The sequence below is a fragment of the Anomalospiza imberbis genome, chromosome 18 (assembly GCF_031753505.1).
Source record: "Anomalospiza imberbis isolate Cuckoo-Finch-1a 21T00152 chromosome 18, ASM3175350v1, whole genome shotgun sequence".
NCBI classification, from domain to species: domain Eukaryota; kingdom Metazoa; phylum Chordata; class Aves; order Passeriformes; family Viduidae; genus Anomalospiza; species Anomalospiza imberbis.
The window spans coordinates 11,428,584-11,448,725 of record NC_089698.1 but is presented as its reverse complement, the minus strand read 5'-3'; the positions used below and the strand labels follow the sequence as shown (position 1 = coordinate 11,448,725).

Sequence of the window (20,142 nt, the reverse complement as noted above, 5' to 3'; positions counted from 1 at the left end):
AGCAGCCGCTCAGCTCAGTGAATTAATGAACAAGCTGCTAGCTGACAGTGCATATGCCTTGGATCTTGGTTCTGGAACTTAAAAGGTCACTAAAAAAATGCATTAAATGGCAGTATTGTGTGTGTGCAAGAGTGGTTCAGCTGTCTGCTAGGAAAGCTTTCTCGTTGTGGTTAGTTCTGGGTTAGCCTGCCCCAGAGGATTACAGAATCTCCATAACTGGAGGCTTCTAACAAAGAGCAGACAAATGTCTCTCCGGAGTCAGGCAGGGACGGCTGATCCTGCCTCACGCTGACAGGCGTATCCCGCAGGCCTCAGGGGAGCTGCTGCCCCAGGGCAGCCTGTCCAAGCCTCAGGGCTGTCTGGAAAACGGAAAGACACCTGCTCAGGTGGAGCAATTTGCACAGAACATCCGCGGTTATTACATTCGTGTTCCTTCTCATCCTGCTCCAGCCTTTGGTTCCGCTCGCTCCCTCTCGTTGCAGGTGCCACAGGTGTGTGCTGGCTGCTTTGCTCAGGCCTGCACCAGGCTCACCTGGGCCTTCAGTCGGGGAAAAGCATCCAGGAGGAGTGGCTGGGATGCTCCAGGCTGGCAGTCAGCGGAGAGCTGGACACGGTAGGAGCTGGTTGTGGGTGCAGAGTGCCTGGTGCAGGACATGATCCCTTCCAGGCTCATCCAGAGGCTGCTGTTCCATGTGGCTGCACTTCAAGGGTTCACTTTCTGGGAGAGGGAGAACCATTTAGCAGAATTCCACATTGAAGCTATTGGAAAACTATTTTATTTTATACAGCCACACCACTGATCGGAAGTATTAGTAATAGTCATTGAGTTTCCCCTTCTTTGTCCAGTTCAGGGGTAAGCATGATACTCAGTGTAGTTTTAAACACTGCAGATAGTTACATTTATCTACTTCCAATGTTGCAATGGAACCCTGTGATCTTTGTGATCCACACTTAATGAAATGGGCTCGAGAGCTTTCAAGCAGGTATCTTTTTATTGTAGAAAGGTTTATATATTATATTAAATTTGGACTATATCAAACATAAATGTACTTTAATTACATTAATAATTTAAACAATGTTTAAATAAAGCACCAAGTTAACTTGATTTAAATAACTGATTCAGTTTCCACACGGATTCCTACAAATTCCCACTAATTTCATGCAGTGTTTGAAGAACTGGAGGCCAGAGCTGATTTCTTAGTAAACAGTAACTACAGTTCAAGTGCTCTGCACACAAGGGGAAAGTTGACAAAGTCTAAGATGGGCTGGGTTTTGAAGCAGAACTCCAATAAAAGGATTCACAGATCTGAATATGGACTGGGTTGCTGAGCTATTTCTCTACCTTCCATGTAAACTATTTCCACACATTCAAGTTGTTTCAGTTTAGTTCTCTGTACTAACCTCTAGATTTTAGGTGATACAGCTTTTACCTTGTAAACCAAGAAACAGCTTTTATTTTGAAACAGCAGTGTTCAATTCCATGCCCCCAGCAAACTCAGCTAAATGCAATTCACACAGTCAGTGTAATGTAGACCCACTTTTATCTAAATAAGACCAAAAGAACCTGACAACATAGATACAGGAGATTTTATTTAACATTGTGTACAAAGAAAGGCTATAAATGCCTTAAGACATTTTTTCCCCCAAATACATTTCTTGGATCCCTTTTTCATACCACTTTTCTCAGAAAGTTAAAAAAAAAAATCCAGAATGACAATTTTTCCATTTCCCATTCTCTTTGGGCCTGAACTGAGAGATGTTTAGCAGTATGGTTTCAATACCTTTCCGTATTAAACTATTAGGATTAGGTTTTCTTTCCTCAAAACTGAGCACTATGAGATACTGAAGCACTAGCAACAGCAGGATAAAATGTCAAAAACTGACTCCCTAACATGGTAGTGCTTAAAATAATGCCAACAGTATTAGCTCTGATGAAACCCAAAATTATCCAAACAATAAGTTGTTTGTCTTCTACATCTGATAATTTAGGACTAATTATATAATTTAATTGTATTTATATTTAAATAAATAGACTTAACTCCTTTCCTTGGAATTCTTCATGGATTATAAACACTTATAATACTATAGATAAGGACAAACTACACGACTTACATAGGCAAGAGAAGGCTGAGGTTTGTTTGTTTTTTTTTTTTTTCTGGACAGACACAGAAAGGACAACATTTCAATGTCCTCCTGTGAGATCATTTTCAAATTCACCATTTCACTGTGATGCTTTTCAGTTATCCCAACACAACAATTCCTTAACCTCTTTTTGCTACCTTGTTAATCACTTTTAGTACTCCTGAAACATTGGTCCCTGCACAGCTAAGTTTTATCCAGGATTCTGCAAGTTTCGTATGTGACTGTGAAACCCAAGATTTCTTTTAGGCTGTAAGAAGCAGTAAAGAAGGCAGGGAGTAGAAAAGGCTCTTGTGGAAAAACGACTTTTTGCTATAGCAGCTTTTACATTACCATCTACTATATATGAAATAGGTTTTAGAGATAGATTGGTTTTCAGCTATTTGTATAATCCCACATTAACATTGTCACTGTTTCTCCCAAAATGGGACTAAAATAGAGGACTTTTGAGCTACTCTCAGTCAGCATTTGATCACTTGGTTGGGTGCAGTAAGAAGGAACTCCCAGCTGCCTTCTGAGCCTCATCAAACTGCCCCAGGGGAGATGGGAGAGCCCAAGCAGCAGCAAGGCCTCTGCTCACTGGTGGGCTGGACCCGCTGTGACCCTCGCTTGGGGTCATCTCCAGGAAGCTGCTGGAGTCTCCTTGCAAGCAGGAAGCTGTTTTGTACACAGGCCCGCCCTTTTGTACATCCACAGGGATATAAAATGCCGTGTGGTATGCATCATTCTGCAGATTACAGAAACAGCTCTTCTGTAGAATGTCCCAGATTCTCAGAACATCCTACCACGGGGGAAGAGACCACAGCAATTACACAAGCACAAAATAAAACTTTCTCCATTCTGGTGAACCATTTCTGACAAGAGGATTTGAACATGACTGTGATTAAGACAAAGCAGTAGAACAAACACTTCTGCTAGGCTTGGGCATTCTGTAATTATATTCATTCTTAAATATGCTTGAACAGCTGTAAATAATAGAATTTTACTTAGCTCACAACACAGCCCTGCGTGAGCCCAGAACTTTAGCATTACCTGGTCCACTCGGCACAAGAAGACTGGAAATATTTTAATTATCTTCAGGGCTCTGCTCTGTAGCTCTGCTATAAACTGAACCTCTCAGTGTGGTAGTTGCTACAGTGCAGAAAGATGTGAAGTGGTTCTGTTGGGAAAGGAATGGTCTGTCTTGCTGTGAGGTGAAACATGGCAGCTGGAAAAAAATGATGTAAAAACTGCTGCATGTTTTGCAGTGGTCTCCAGCAACGTCACTGTAAGATGGTAACACAAGAGAATCAACAGTGGAGGCAAGCTAGGTAATTTAATAATTTTCTAATTCTTGACAAGAACATTTATGAATCTGCTTGACCTGAGAGGCATTAATCTAATGATATGGTCACGGAAGGAAGACAACACACACACTCAGGTTTGCTTTGGTCCTACTGCCCCAACGCTTCTGTCATTACAGCTGTTGTGCCATTTTATCCTTGCAGCCCAAAACCAGACTTCTAGCCTAAACAATAGTCCAACTTTGTGGTTCTAGGAGCTTTTTTCTTCCTTGTGGTGGTTCACCTACGTTAACATACAGGTGCTACAGCTGCTGCCTCAGGGGGAAATGGTAGAGAGTAAGTGATAAGCTTTACTTTCTTAGCACTGAACTGTGAATGTTCACTAGCAAGAGGAGTTGCAGCACATCAGAACTGTGAGGCTGCTGAAGCTAAATTCCTGGCTTTCCTGTGTTCATGTTTATTTACTAGCAAGAGAGCCTTTGCTAAGTTATCTAGGGCATGAGCCACCTTCTGTAACTCAAAATGAGAGCCTCATTCTAGTCCCAAGCAACGTGGCCTTGAGCAATTCTTAATTTTGCTTCCTTTTTCCATTTGTGATGGTTTCATTCCCTAATGATTGTTAAGGAACAGTCTATTAACTATAAGTGCTTCCTTTATAGCTTGTGTTGATTTTAAGGGCAATCCATAGATTTAATTCTATTCAATTAGAAAGTTCACAGAACACACATGAACATTTATTTCATCCTAGTTCAGAATGGAGAATTACTAATACTGGTCCAAGGCTCCAGTATCTCAGTTGTACAGGCCCTGTGTTAAAGGAAGGGAATGGTACCATGTTTATTTTCCACTAATAGTAGTAGGAAAGTGTTAGCAAAGTCTACTAAGAAAAACATCCCTGGAGAAGAAATTTAATAGGGTGTAAACAAGTGACTATCTACAAGAATTTGATTAATTTGATTGTATCTAGGAATTGCCCTTTCAGATTTTTCTTCTTCAAGGAACAGAAGTTAATCCCCCTCCAAGTTCCTGCACAAATGTATTGGTCTTCTGTTATTACAAGTCCTTGTCATCTTGAATTAAAGTAAAAAGAGAAAGGGGAAGTTTTTTTCTTAAAACATTTCCCATTTTATACTAAAATTTCCACAGGAAGAATGCCACATCAGGTAAAGTTATCACAGTAGGTGACCAAGCACTGAAACAAAAAGATTACCTAGTGAGGAATCGGAGAAAGTTGGGGTTTTGCCATCAGACTTTAAACATTTTTAAAACCACATTGGTCAGTTTACATTTTATACACACTTGAAAGAATGGCACATTAAGGTAAATGAACACATTGTGATGCCTTTCAGTGTTACACAGGTGAGAAACTAATCTGGAGATCCAGGTCTGCCTTAAGGAACAGTCCATTTGTTTAAATAAATTCATAGAAAACTAACAGGAACAACCATAAAATAGTTTTAAACAGGTAAAACTAATAAACTGTAAAAATCCTGCACCTCCCATAAATATCCTCTGTGCTTCCACCACCTCCTGGCCAACACCACGAGGGCCGGACGATTCCGCATGTGCACGACGACGGCCAGAGCTGAGGCGGGCAGTGGGCACCAGCAAGGATGGGCACCCCACTGCTGGATTTTGCCCTTAGCTATACACTGAAAAATAGCAGCATTAAAATACAGCCTGAAATAGCTTAGCTACTACCTCAACTTGTTAAAAATGTGCAAGAATAAAGAACACCAGCAGCATTTGAATGGATGTATTTCAATTTGGTTTCTGACACTTCCCTCCCATACAAAGCATACACAAACACAAAGATGACTCTGAGCTAGTAACTGTTATTTCTTGTCCATCTTTGAAAACTTTTCCCTTCATTTGCTTAACTTTTAACAATTTTACTTAAAAACCTATTCAGTGTTAAAAAAACCCACAAGAATTTTAAGGTAGTTTCTAAATGCCAAGAAACTGATGCTTATTCCTCTCCTTAAGCTGGAGAGACACAGACTATCCTAATCACCTGAATTTCCTTAGCTGAAAATTTAAACATTTCAGATTCCTGTTCCTGAAAGCGACATTTGTAGAAAAGTCTCTCCAATACATTAGAAACTGAAGGAGCAAAATCTCCCAGTGCATACATAAAGGGGACCTTTTTGCTAGTTTGCTCTTGTGTTGCTTTTATTGTACCTTTTAACTTAGAAAATTAAAGAGTTCAGTCTTCTGACACAACTCACAAGGGAATGTATAAGAGGAGAAATCAGAAGGCCTTTTCTAAAGCCAAGTTTTGCATTTCCCTTTTTGTTTAAGTATGATAAGGCTTATTAAAAAAAAATAAAATAAAACCCAAAAAAAACAACAACAAAAAACCCCCTCCAAATAAACAAAAAAACCCAACCAACATCCCTGGGGAAAAAAAAAACATAAAAGCCTTTTTGGAAATACTTAATTTCTGAAAACATAAGACTATTGGAAAAAAATTAATTGCAAAATTAAAGGAAATTCAAGAAATCAATTCTCGTATTTCAAATCAGTCCATTATTTCATCATCAGCAATACGATCCACTATCTTTTCCAGCCCAAAATTACCAGCTTTGGGGAAAACATATTCATACTTAACAGAAATAATTAATGGGTTAAGTTAAATTAACTTTTTTTCCCTGATCCACATGCCTGCATGTTAGATAACATTTCATTAGAACTGAGCATTGTAATGAGAGACTGACAGCAACAACCTCTCACAGTAACCAAAGCAAAAGCAATTTTCTCATGGTTACATATTATAGATCAGTAATCTAATATTAAAATTAACTTCCTATATAAATAAAAACTAAAAAGTAGGGCAAAAGTAAATTGGCACAGTCATTATGGTATTACTTTCCAGTTTCAACACTGCAAGGAGCAGCCACAGATTCCAAACACCAAAGGAAAAGGCTATCACCCAGCAGCAGGTGTAGCTTGGGTTTTCTCCCTTTTCCATGAAGTCGTCAGCAGTGCTCCTGCCTCAGGTCCATCCCCCGAGTGGGAGCAGGCAGGAGTGCAAGGATTGCTGTAGAGCTGCTGGGGAAAAGGGAGAACAAATACAGAGAAGCAAACACAGAGAATGCTTTACTGCTCTGCACGACATGGCTCAAGTCAATGGTTTTTCAGGATTGTGACCAATTTCTACCTTCAAACAGGCAAAAAATGAATATAAAAATTTAAAAAAGCAAAATCTTAAGCCTTCAAGTTTCCTTGCCTTCATTCCCTCCCTCCCCCAAAAAGCACCTCCTACTACAGACAGTTTTTCTTTTTTGCCGGTTCAGAAGTTGGAATGTCGTGGAAATACATACAAGAGAGAAGGAATTTCTAGTTGCACATTACATTACAAAGAGGTTTGCTCCCAGACCTAAGGAGGGAGGGATACTAAGCAATATTAAATTCCTATAAGAATCCTTACAAAGCATGCAAAATATTGATATACTCACAAAATTGAAATTTATATTTGTTCCTTTCTGATTTCGCAACTTCACAGTACAATAATTTCTAATATTCTGCAGCAGTCAGAATTACAGTGACTACAAAATAATCTCCCTATAATTTTTTTCTATTTGCTTGAAACACTCCTTTGCTATTTTTTTAGAATTGAGAGTTTGCAGATCACCTATCAGAAAATGTGCAATTCAGCACAAGAGGAGTTGCTTTCTGTGTCATTTTTCCCTGCAAATGATGTAGACAACCTGACCCTACCAATCTTTCAACATCTGTCCCTCCCTCCCCTTTTTGTGCCATTTCCTTCCCTTGTCTTCCAGCTGTACTTCTTGCCAGGATGCTGATGGACAGATGCCACTAAATGGATGCTGCATAGCTGGGTAGGAGTAGCAGGGGCTGGAACAGTTTAGGACAATGGCTTCGCTCCCACCCCCAGGATGTTTGGCACAACTTTTCAGAGCCAGAATGCTAGCTCTGGATACCAGCAATTAGATTCTGCAGTTTCAATTCCCTGGACAAATACTACTGCCTTTTCCACCCCTGTAGCTTCAACTGATTTAGGGAGGGAAATACAAAATTGGTGTTTGGACAGACCTTTTGTACTGCTAGATGGAGTTCCACAGAAATTTCTCCACTGCTCTTAATTAAAATAGAGTTGGAATTTCTGGAGAATCCACAATGCATGCTACTTGCTAGATTGTCCAAAAAGTACATTCTGGCATTTTTTCAGAGCGTTTGTATCTATCAGAAAAAGACTCTTGTAGAAACAATGTACAAAGCCTCCAAAAATTCAGGTATCAAAAAAAATAAAATTATGTTCTGTTAAAAGTCTGGAGTAAGCAGCCAGCCAAACTGAGAGCCGTTGATTTTTTTTAATCCACAAATTCTTCAATTACTTTTGCAGAGATAATGCGTTTTCTTTGGAGTGTTGGGTATTAATAGTCTTCCCAATTAATTTTCATTAAGTTTGGTGAGGTCTAAGGAATTTAGCAATCCTTCCTGGATAATAGTGCCCTGCTTTTATAAGCAAACAAACAACAGAATCACTAACTGTTCTTCTCCCTGCCTCTCTTTAATTTGCTGTATTTATTTATTAAATTTTGTTGAGTCTGTCTCAACCCAACAAAATCCATCAGAAGTGCAACATAGGCAGGAGCTGGGCATCTCCTTCCCTGGGGTGTACAAACATTTCTATGGGAAAGGCTGGGTGAGCCAAAAAACCATACAAACAAAATAAAAAACCCAGCCCCCAACCAGACAACAGTTGTAGCTGTACATAAAACTCTTTGATTTCTTTAGAACAATATTCAAATCAAGACTTAAATTTCTGTGGAGAGAATTTTAGATCCCAGACCCTTCTCTTCTCCTTCCTCTTGCAAAGCAATCCTATTTTTTGTGGCCTCGAACAGTACTTGAAAAACAGCAGTTATTAAAGACACAGTTGTGATATATCATTTAACGCCCCCTCTCCCAAAAAGGGGTGTCCTATCAAGTGGTCCAGTAGAAATCCTGAAGTTTCTTTATGATAAATTAAATCCATAAAATGAGGAATACCTTCTGTCACATTCCTAACAAGAATAATCACCACATTCTGTGGTGCATTTGTCCAAGTGTCTATTGCTCCTTCTAGTGGAGATTCCGCACAGTTCCATCTCCGGTTAGTTCTGGTTCTACCAGCACAAGGAGGTTTTTCTCCACTCTTTCCAGCTTGTCTCTGGTTAACAAACACAGAAGCACTGAGGGCTGGAATCCCCCAGCACAGGAACAGGCCAGTCCGAGGATACACCAGTCATCTTTTTCCCAGGGGGACAGAGTTATGCCAAAAGCAGTTTGTGTCCTGTTGGTACCACAGGCACCTACACCTCTGTAGAAAAGAGAATACTTTGCCTCTTGCTGTCCGGGGTAGGGATAGTCTCTAGCTGCAGGAAGTACAGAAGAACTTGAACCTGGAAAGAGAAATGACAAGATAATACTAAAGCCCTGTGAAAATTCTTTCTCGTCCTGGCTGTGTGAGAGCTGGTGATACAGCTCTCTCTGGGACATCTAACAGCTGTGTATTTAATATGCTGGATAACAGCAGTAAAAATAGTAGAACTTGACGTGCTTCAGAGACACTCTTTTTAGATTCCAGGTGGAAAAATTGTGCTGGTGGTTCCAGCACAGAAAAAAATTAAATCTAGAATCTGCCATTACTCAATGGAGAAATACAAACCAGTCTGACTCACTGACTCCAGTCCTCTGCCTTCAAAGGCAGCAGTGGCCAAAGAATTTTGTTGTGGATCAGTGAAGGTGGTTTAAGTACTGAGGAGCATTGTGGAAACACTGCCAATTCTTTTGTCCCAGGCCAGCAGCATGGTGCTGCGACACAGCTCCCCAAAAACTCTTCCCATGCACAAGCACACCCAGGATGCACAGACACATACATTCCTTCATGAAAAGCCATATTTGTACAGATGCAAATTAACCTGCCTGAAGGAGCACTGTTATAAAATTACTAAAATGTCTGTTGTTTTATGTTTACCATGAAAATGGCCATGAAAACCCAGGGGTCACTGAGCCAGGCCTGCCATAGGTCTGTGCTTTCCCAGAAAGTGTCTTCACAAGATGGAATGGCACATTCAGGATTTTACCTGGGACATGACTTCTAGTGACCAGCTGTCAGTCATTGTGATGGGCTGGGTTGGGTTAGCAGGGATTTTACTGTCCTTCTCCGAAGGTCTGAGCAGTGTTGGTCCGAAGACAGTGGCAAGATTATGCAGGGACATCTTGTTGATGCTTTCCCTCTCAGCAACCCTGGGAGAAGAAATAATGCACAAGGCAGACCTTCATAAATATCTGAGTTTTATAAATGAGAAACCAAGGCACAAAGTTTAAAAAATTTGCCCAAGGGCAGAAAAGTCTGTAGCAGAAACACAACTGAAGCCCAGATTTCCGGGATTTTAATCCAGAATCTCAATCACAAGATGATCTTTCATGTCTCCAGGGACAGTCTGTGGTATGTACAACACACTTACGCAAATCAACACATTGGGCAAGCATTAAGCCAGCTTATTGCAATAATGTCAAATGCATGGAATTAATTTTTCACAGGTACAACCATATAACCAAAGACCTATACAAAATCAGAAAGACTCGACTATAAAAGGAACTGACAACTGCAGTTAGGCAAAGTGCTGGAATTTAAAAACTAGATCATACTGGATTTCAGACACCTTCTGAGACAGGGTTCCCTAGACCTTAAATACAGGTAAATCTTCATGGTTTATACAGAAACCTTTCCTGGTCTGTGTATCCAGATGCAGGTGCAGTCTCAGTGACACTGCAGCAGAAATTTGCATTTGCCATAGATAAGCCCTGACTCTTTTGTTTCTCTTTTCCTCCAGTTCTAATCCTTTTTCAGTATGAGTGGAAATGGAATTCAGGATTTACTACCTCACTAAATGAGTATGAGACAATAGTTATCTGCTGAGCATGCACAGCAGATCAGCAAATACTTCTTCATTTCTGTGATTCAGCAGGTATTTAAAGAAAAGGCTCCACTTTTCAAAATAGCCGATGCTTTACACATTAAATGCATTTCTGAAGGAACCACATATTACCTTTTTAAATGGTCCAGAAGGAAAAGGAATGTCACAAGGTTGGGTTCTGGAAGTGACAGCAACAGATTCAGCATACAGCTCTCCTTTGCAACAGGATCTGAAAGTGCTGCAAGACAGAGAACAAGACATTACCACAGGCAGAGAGCAAATCTGACTGAGCCACGTCCCAGAACAGCCAATACAGATGGTCCCAAAAGGACTGTGACTACATCATCATAGGCTGGAAGGTCAGAGTTGCACATCAATACCCCACAGCGTCTCATTCCTTTATTTCACAAATGCATTAAGAATCCTTTTCTCTCTCTTTCAAAGCAGTTCAAGTGCTTTGAGGCTTTCAATCATTGATGTTTTTCTCTGCATCAAGATAGGATGAGGTACATATCCCCCTGCCCTCCAAAGGGGGCTTCCCTGAAGCCTGCCTGGGCAGTGAGTGTGCAGGGCCCCAGCAGGCAGGCTGGCATTCTGTTCTGAACCTGTCCTTCAGAAACCTGGGCTTTTGCAGCTTGCAGAACAGCATGGCAAGCACCCCTACTGCACCACGTGGGAAGGCAATGGTCATTCTGAGCTCCATTCCACTCCCCTCACAGCTTGTTCCAGCTTTCGTCCAACACTATAAATACGGGTTTTATGACGCTTTAAAAGCGGCCTCCTACGGAAGAGTCTCCATTACCAAGGGCTCCTTGTCCTGCACCTACCGATGCCTTCAGCAAAGTTGGGGTACAGTTCATCTGTGAAGAGGGGCTCCGGCAGCTCCCGGAAGTACAGTTTGAGGGTGCCTGCAATGGCATTAACGTCCATCTCACTCATCATCACTGACACATCCTTGTTATCTGAAAGAAGAGAAAGTAGAGGAAGGGTAAAGGAACTGCTGGCTTTGCATTCCTTCTTTTCCTCGCTTTGGGTCTGTTTATCTTTTGTCTCTACCCAAATAACTGGGAGTTTTCCTGTTTACATTTCTCCGGATTAAATGAGCAACCTTCCAGCTGAGAAGCACTGTACAGATGATTGCAAACACTTCACTGCTTTACGTCAAGCCAGGGAACCTCACCCTCCCAGGGCTAGCTGTGCTGTGCCTGGCCTGATCTGAACAAGCCCTACTTGACTGTATTTATATGCATTTCAACTTTTATTACTGACAGCAGTTGTTATTCCAATTCCCTGTCTCTAACAGCTTAAACTAAGAGATTCTGAGATTCTCTAACTCCCCACTGAGTGTAGCTAAGGCAATTCAGGGCTTATATTTCCGTTTTGTTACTATTAAGAACAACAAAACCAGCCCCTCTCCCTGAACGAAACACCAACCAGCATTGGTTTCATAAAGCGGTGTAAGCCAGCATTTAACAGAAATTTAAAAAGTTGTTTTTCAAACTGTGAAAGACCCTTCCTTCCACTAGCAGTGATTCATCAGTGGATTTTGATATCTTAGAGTGATTGAAAAGAAAACTCAAGAAGGAAATTTCACTAGAAACTGAAGGAAAAGTGCAAGGAGGGTGAATTTGGGTGTCTGGCACAGATCTTGTGACTTTTGGAGTGTGGCTTGAACAGTTCTTGGACCATCACATGGAAGCTGGAAGTAGGGAAAAATTTCACTTTTTGTACCTCAGCAATTTGGAAGCATTTCACCTGCCTGATCTCAGGTGCATTTTGGGACATACAGGCCGCTCTTTTAAATGTAGCATCAGTAAGGAGCCTTTTTCTGCTCAAGATCAAAGACAGCTTTGCAAAGGTTGCTCAAAGTGATCTAATTTTCTAAGCCTGTACATCAGTCCAGATGGAGGTAGGGAGAGAAGCCCTGACCACCCAACCCCAGTTTCATAAATACCCCTCCTAGTTCTAAGGAACACCGGCTTTCACAAAACACTCTTTATTTTAAGGACTTCTATTAATTTGGACACCTCACAACAGTGAGGAAATTATGACTTCTGATTGCTGACGTTTTCCCCCAGAGAGGTGAATGCCATTTACAAAGATTTGGCAAGGCAGGTAAAGCCATCATTTCATGTCTGCTGGGAAGAGTAAAAGCAGCATTGTTTGGTACAAGGATCCATCCTGTCGTATGTCTTGGGTTATATCAGTAAATAAAATGTGCAGCTAGGGTTAAAATTGTTTTCCTTAAGTGAGAATCTCTACTTCTTAATGCTTCTTGGGCAACATAAGATTAAAAATAGCACAGCCACCTGACAGGGAGCTCAGGCAGGTTCTTAAGAGAGCAAAGGGAAAAATCAGACCCAAATACTTACTGACATCAAAGGCAGCTTTCAAAGCCTGGATGTCGGTTGCAACTCCAGAGACGCGGTAGATCCCCACCTCCTCCATCCCGCGCCGCTCGATCTCCTCCACGCACTGCCGTACGATGTATGGCACCTTCGACCTCTCTCTCCTGAAGAAAGCCAGACAGAAGAGTTCAGTTCAGCCCAGGCCCTCCGTGCCTGTTCCCCAGCCAGCCAGGATGGCTACAAGCACCCTGACATTTCCCTGTGCAAACCTCTTCTGGAAAATGGGGTGATAAGAAGTCTGAGCAGGCAGTCAGGATTGAGCTGAAGAACTCCTTTTAAAACTGCAGAGGGTTTTCTGACTGTCTCAGCCTTGCTCTGGCTGTTCTGCAGCTTCCCTGAGCACTTGAGCTCTTGGCCAGGTCCCAGTGCCCCCAGAGCCTGCGACTCTGCCCAGGTAATCCGAGGATTCCCAAACAGCCCTTGCATACATAGCAACTCTCTTGCTTTCAAACTGATGCAATACCATGGGGAGGAAATACCACACTTCCCAAACCATACAACAGAACAAACAGGTTTCTGCTGGCAAATGATTCATGACAAAAGATCAGGGGTTAAAATAATACAATGGGATCCAAAGACCTTGAACATTTTTGATTATGGAAAGGAAACAACACTGTTCAGTGGCTCTGGAAATTTGTGACCATGTCAGCTAACTAGAGAAGGCAAGTGCAAGGGGGATTTCCGGAATTCAGAGGCGTGATAGGCTGTCAGTAAATAGCCTGTGTGCACATTGGATTTTATCTCTGCAAAAAATGAAGCTCAGAGATTGTAAAGCATCTCCTGTCTGCAGCCACATCTACCCTCCTACACTAATGGAGCAGGCCGGACTGCCAAACCCCTGAGGGGGACACAGGCAGGTGCACCCCACTGGCCAGTTGTCTTCCTGAAACACAGCGGGGAGAAACGTGACCCATCAGCTCACTTGGTGACAATAGCAATCTTGACCCCAAACACGCCCGTCTGCTTGCGGGACGGCATCCTTTTCAGGCTGAACTCCCGACTGGTGAACTTCACTGACAGCTTCACTTCCACCTGAACCAAAGAGAACAGCTGTTACTTTTTAAACATTTTCTTTTTTTTTTTTTTTTTCATGCTGCAATGAAGAGCAAAGAAATAAAGCCCAAAGGAGGTACAGAAGCAGAGCTAATTTCTGTTTGCCATGCTTACCCCATTCATTGAGATGACTGTGCGCTGCCAATCTTTGTCCTGCAGTGCCTGTGGGTCCAGCTGGAAAACAGAAGTTACCCATTAAGCTAGGAACAGACTTCAGAGAAACCAGCTAGCCTGGAAGGCTTCTGCAAGTGAGCAGAGCACAATCACAATCACTTTTACCTTGTTATTTCTTTTCCATAGGAAAACCCACACTCCAAAGTTTCCCTGGTTTCAGGGAAACCAGGTTTTGGATATTGTCCAGTTCTCTAAACAGGGCTGATGAGGGTTCATACACATGGAAAACCCAGCAATATGAGAGCAGTGTCTGCTCAACAATAAAGGCAACCTCAGGGAGCACAACCAGTGTTTGAGTCTGCTGAAAAATCATGGAAAGTTGTCCTTCAAACAGCCTATTCCTTTTCATTTCTATTTCAGCATAGAGGCAGAAAGAACACTAGGCCCTGCTATTGCAAGCACTCGTTAAACAGAAACAAGTTCCAATCTCTCATTTTCAGCTTTGCTTGATCTCGAGTGGACAGTTGTGAGGCTGGGGAGCAGCTGACTCAAGTGTTAGAATGTCACCCAGCAATGCCACTACTGCCTTGGGAGAGCCCAAACAAATCCGAAGAGCTGAGGAGTGGCACTCAGCTCCAGGGGACTGGCAAGAGAGAGGAGGAGCTGTCTCCTTGGGGGCTTGATCAGCCATTGGAACCAGCCAAAGCAAGAATTCAGTGCCTCCTGAGACAGCTTTGTAACACTTGGCTCTTGAACACGGAGGCACAGTAAGACCAGGAGGAGGCAACTGCAGCAAACTCTGTTTTGAGTTTACTGTTGCCAGCAAACAGGCAGTCATAACCAGAGCTGCTTTGCAGCACAGCTCCCCCCTCTCACAGAGCCCCACACAGGGCCAGAGAGCTCTGGCAGGGGAGGGAAATGCTGGAACAATGGCAGCAGCAGGAAATTCTGGGAGAGCTTAGACACGGTCATGGTCGCACTCAGATCATCAACAGAGCAGCGCAGTGCTGCTGACAGCTACAGAGACAAGCCCCCACCTTAACCTTCCCCACTCCCCAAAGAAAAGCAAGCAGCAGAGAGCAAAATTCCTCCCTGCTTCCTCCCACTGCAGAGACCCCAAGCAGCAACAGAACAAGTGAGGCCAACCTTATCCCTGCGCGCTCTGTTACGGACACGAGCCCACACCGGGATGCTGCCGGCACACACATGCTTCCCTGTCGAATTGGACCGGCTCCTGTAGGTGCAACGCTGGCAGAAATTCCTGAAGAGCCCTTGCAAGGAATTGTCAGTAACCAGCAGCTCCCACATTTTAGGACTGTGCAAAGGTCCAGGGGGCCAATGGGCAGCAGTGCTTGGCTTCAGTGCCTCAGCGACCCCAAACACAGGACTGCTCGCCAAAGGGGTTCGCTTTTAACTCCGGCAGAACAGATCCGCCCCGCCTGTGGGGCTGGCCAAGGGCCCTACGAGCTGGCCAGTTTCTAGGCTGTTCTACCCTGAACTTCCGTGCTGGATGCTTGATTTCTTTCAACAACTGAATTCTTTCCCAGAATCAAGAGGAAACCATTTCTGAAGTGTCTGGTTTCCTATGAGGAGCAAACATGCTAAGTATTCCTGAAAGCTTGATCTCCAGCTCTGAGGAGTCATCTGGTTAAGCTGCCAAAATGGCCCTGCTGATGGACACAGTCACAGCCAATCCTCTTGCTGGGAACCAGTTTTCCATATGCTTTTAGAACAGAGTCACTGAGTGTATTATTTATAGGAGGGAGTTATATTATTTATAGTTTAAAACTAAAGGGGAAAGAGGGTTTGAATATTTGCCAAAAACTTCAGAGGAAGAGTCCAGCAAAATCCAGTTACAGTTTATTTAAGCTAAGAGGTATTACTGGGTATGTCTTAGTAATGACCAGGGAATTCCTGCCATGGCACAAAACAAAATCAAATAAATAGCTGTTAAAAAATATGAGTCCAACACCATCCTGCTCTGTCTCGAGTAACTTTGACACTGCTGCAAAGAACAAGCAGAAGCAGAGTGCTGGAGCTGAGAACTCGCAGACTTTTCCTTGCTGGAGCTGAGAGCTCACAGAGACGTTTCCTTGCTGGATAACTGCTGGGGCTGAGCCAGGAGTACAAGTAAGCCTCCATGTACCTGCTGCTGCCTCTTGCTCCCTTGTTTCTGAACTCTCCTGCAGAGCTGGCAGGACCCCTGCACTCCCTCCTACTGTTTGACTCCTGCTGGAGAATGCCTTGTACTGAATGGGGACAGCCAGGGAGAACAGGCACCAGGGCTGGCTGACCCAGCCAACCCTGCATAAATCACTGGTAATAACAGCAATTAGGGGGAAAAAAGCCCCAAATTCCTCCGAGGTGCTTTTTAAATAACAAAGCAAAATGATGGAAGCTATTAAAGGAGCAAAGCTTGAATAAAGTCTCAGCAACACTGAGTGAGACAGGAAGATCAGGTCTAACAGTCTGATAAGTCACAGCAGGACATAACAGAGTCAACAGGAAACCAAGAATTGTCACTGGGATTTCAACCAAGCTTCAGTCATGGTCCCAAGTGATGACTGACCTTCTGAGGCCAGCAAGAGCAAAAGAGGGAAAGGGCAGCTTGAGCAGGCAGGGAGAGAGCACACTGAGGACAATGAGCTAGCAAGAGTGATGCTCCAGCACAAAGGACAAATGGGGCCATGCTGTCTTCTGGCCTGATTTGGAGATCAGTGACCTGAAAGAAAGCTGAGTAGAAAAATGCAATCCACGGCCAGCATGGCAAAGGGAGGCAGCTCTGAGCAAGCTGTGCCAGCTCAAGCAGGGGAGGCACTGTGCAGCTGCTGCCTCTGCATTTGACAGTGGAATTTACTGCTCCTCTACACAGTTCCTCCAAACAGTTGCTTGCTTTGAGTGACCTGCCCCATCTCCATTGAAGCAGAGCCACTGTGCTGATTCCATGCTCTGTGCAAATAGGACAGACCTGCTAAAACCCTCACAGACTGCATTGCATGGGCTTCTTTGCACAGCCCCCACCAAAAGCTCATGCTGAACAGGAAAATACAAACCAACCACTCTGCCAGTCCCCTTGTGGCCTTTGGTATTGGCAGTGGCAAGCTACAGCCTCAAATTCACTAATGAATCAAGCCAATACCTCCCTGTATCCTGCCCAAAACACAGCAGAACAAAGCAGCTCAGCACCACAGGGGTTTCTGAGTACAGGTCTCTGGTCCTTGTAGCAGCTCAGCTGAATTCAGACAGGGCACAGCAGTCAGGAAAGGACTGCTGGGAGCGCTGTGCTGGGAGTGCACAGCACTGTGGTGAGAACCTGGAAAAAGGCAAACTGGGGATGCTGCTCTGGCTAATGCAAGCCAGGCCCTAGGAAGGGTGTCTATGCTCTGCCCTAGGAAACCACCACAGAGAGCTTGATTATTATTTCCTTTTCCCCAGAGAGAAAAGAAAACATGCAGAAGGAGGGAAAAACAAAGAAGCCTCAGTGGAAATGGAAGAGCATGGACTGTGGAACATTAAGGTTAGTGTGTTTTATGTATTCATTCACAGTACTTCTTCCCTTTATTAAATTTCTCAGGCAACTTTACACTCCATCAATTTTGAACCGTAACTAATGTGACATATATGTTATCAGAGTTTCACTGCTGCTGGGAACTCCCAGTCCTGCCATAACCCCATTCTTCTCACAGCTCCCCACTGACAGGTTAATCCTTTCCACCATCCCCCTTTAGCCATGACCCATTGCCTTCTTCATTTCCCCCCTATTTTCATTGCTGGGACAATGTTCTGCTTCAGCAAACTGTTTAAACAAGCTGGAGTGAGTAAAAGGTTTCCAAGTTAACACCTGGGAGGTACAGCATGGGACAATTTGGTTTACATGGAAAACAACCTAATGCCTGAAATAGCCATGGGCACTGAGACATCCCAGATAATTAAGATAAGAGTGATTGTTCTGCAAGGCAACAGAGGAACGGTGCTATTCCACAGAATGAGTGATCTAAGGTCACATCCTCCCTGATTTTCCAGCACTGCTGTGAGGGAGAAGGAAATATTTAGCTTGAGCTGATCATGCAGAAAAAGAAAACAGCAAAGGAAACGGCATTTCTAGGAGGCACCAGTGGGAGGAGCTGGATCGCAGGGTGAAGTATCACTTCACTCACTCACAGTTCCCACGGCCAGGCTGGTCCTGCTGACCAATGTGCCCACCTGGTACAGTCTCAATGCCAAACAAAAGGCTGCTGCACTCCAAACACGGGGATGTGTCTGCCACACGAAGTGCAAAATTCAAGAAGCCAAAGGGCCAGCCAAGTGCCAAAGATGGACTGCAAGGTATCAACAGAAAGAAAAGCCCAGGGTGCTTATGAGAGGGGCTTATGCCCACAGCTGAACTGAGGCTCACATTTCCTCCCATCATGTGATCTCCATTCTGTCCTCCTCCAGCTCCTCCAGTAATTTCAGTTTCACAGTACACAAAAATAGTATTTCTCATGCCTGAGGTGCACAAAAGCCCCAAACCATGTGTGCCAGTCAGCTCAACACCGCACACCCAGCACTGCTGTGCCCAGGTCTGGTGAGGACTTCACTCCTACAGGAGGTTCTCCTACACTAAAACCTCATGGGTTTATGTTTCAGAGATAAAAAACTTGAAGATTGGCAGGAAAAAATCAGCTCTTGCATCTGGCTGTAAAGACAGACAAATAAAATATTCCATAGGAAAAGAAAATATGAGCAATGGGAGCTATTAAAATTGCTGCCCATTCCTGGAAACTTGTGACATGGACCAATTTCCAGCCTTCCTTCCTTCACTGCCATAATGTAACTGAGAGATTTAATAAACATTTTTACAGCCAAAACAGTCCTAGTCTCCTTGATTGTCTTCATCACTGAGGCTCAGTATTTGGTGAGTCAGAATTCCCAGTAGTGGGAAGTTGCATATTTACAATAAGACATGGCTTAACAATACACTGCAATTTGGCCAACAGAAACTTCTCTGCTTTTATCAACAGGAGGATGCAGACACGACTCTTCATGTTCCCAGAGTTTTTAACTAAAAGGAATTTATGAAACAAAAACCCTCACCCAACCTCACAGACCTTGCCTTTAGACAGACAGACCTGGGCTGAATAATGACAGTGCAACAACAATCAGAAACCCAGGATAAACTACAAACTCTAAGGTAAACAAATTTGATATAAAAGCACCTGGGAGAACAGCCAACCTTCAGGCTGTAATCAGATTTCGTTGTTGCATTATTATGGTTTCTTAATAGAGAAATGGTGTTAACTTGAAAAATAGAACTAAACCAAAATCAAAACCTTTAATAATTTTTATCAATCCAAAATCTTACCAGACTGTCATATGACTTCTCTTTGATTCAGTAGTATTTGAAATCCATGATGGGACAGAAATCACTGAAAATAAGGATTTACTCTGGCAATTCATCAAGTTTCTTTATAAAGTGCAAAGGGGATTTACAGAAACCAGAGCTTTTGCATGTGCCTTTTATGATACAACAGAATGCAACATTTAAACATTGATTAAAAACATTTCAATTGATTTTTTTAACCTTCCCACTGTCTAGGTTTCTCTAAAAGAATCAAGATGCAATTAATATTTAATTTCCATCAAAGAGCATTTTTATTTACTTAAGTATAAAATATATTTACAAAAATATACAATTGCTGTGCATAAAAATGCCCACAGCTGTGAGAAGGAAAAAAAATGCCAAAAATTTAAAAGATTTTATTTGGTGTTTTTTTTAATCTTTCTATGTAACATATTTGTAGAATTTAGCAGGTCAGTGATTTCAGGGTTCTCTGTTATGAGCACATAAATCTCCAGGGCATTTCAGGGCTGAAAACTTGCTCTTTTGTAGTTGCTCAGCTCTGTGGAAAATAGCCTTTGTTAGCTGAAGGGACATAGGGATTTCTGGCTAGCCGAGACACACACACCGGAGCCAGCCTGTGCTGGCATTTATTGATCTGCACACGAGCTCCCTTCAAATCCCACCACGCATTTGAGACAAAAGCTCTCCCTGAAAACAGGAGAGAAGGAAGGAAGAGGCCTGATCCGAGTCATTTAGGTAACGAACCCTGCCAGAGCAAAGGTGGGATGTGATCCCACAGGCCACCCTCCCCCTGAGCTGCTTCTGCAGTCCCACAAACGGCCTTGGCCTGCATGACCATCACTCCAGTGCCAGGGAAAGCTGTCATCCTCAGG

General features: G+C 43.1%; 1 protein-coding gene and 1 long non-coding RNA gene across 2 annotated transcripts in view; one reads left to right on the top strand and one right to left on the bottom strand.

Annotated features, from left to right (window-relative positions):
- The first annotated feature begins 481 nt into the window (after positions 1 to 481).
- On the top strand, positions 482 to 18,778 carry LOC137484882 (uncharacterized). The gene is made up of 2 exons (XR_011005089.1): positions 482 to 613; positions 17,362 to 18,778. It is a non-coding gene; the product is annotated as an uncharacterized lncRNA (long non-coding RNA).
- Positions 1,574 to 20,142, bottom strand: part of BCR (BCR activator of RhoGEF and GTPase) — a 99,831-nt gene continuing 81,262 nt past the window's right edge. The window contains exons 17-23 of the mRNA XM_068209077.1: positions 13,927 to 13,986; positions 13,682 to 13,791; positions 12,724 to 12,863; positions 11,179 to 11,313; positions 10,484 to 10,589; positions 9,515 to 9,677; positions 1,574 to 8,830 (exon numbers count right to left, since the gene is read on the bottom strand). Of these exons, the coding sequence (XP_068065178.1) occupies positions 8,741 to 8,830; positions 9,515 to 9,677; positions 10,484 to 10,589; positions 11,179 to 11,313; positions 12,724 to 12,863; positions 13,682 to 13,791; positions 13,927 to 13,986 (804 nt within the window). The 3' untranslated portion in view covers positions 1,574 to 8,740. The remainder of the gene's footprint in view (positions 8,831 to 9,514; positions 9,678 to 10,483; positions 10,590 to 11,178; positions 11,314 to 12,723; positions 12,864 to 13,681; positions 13,792 to 13,926; positions 13,987 to 20,142) is intronic.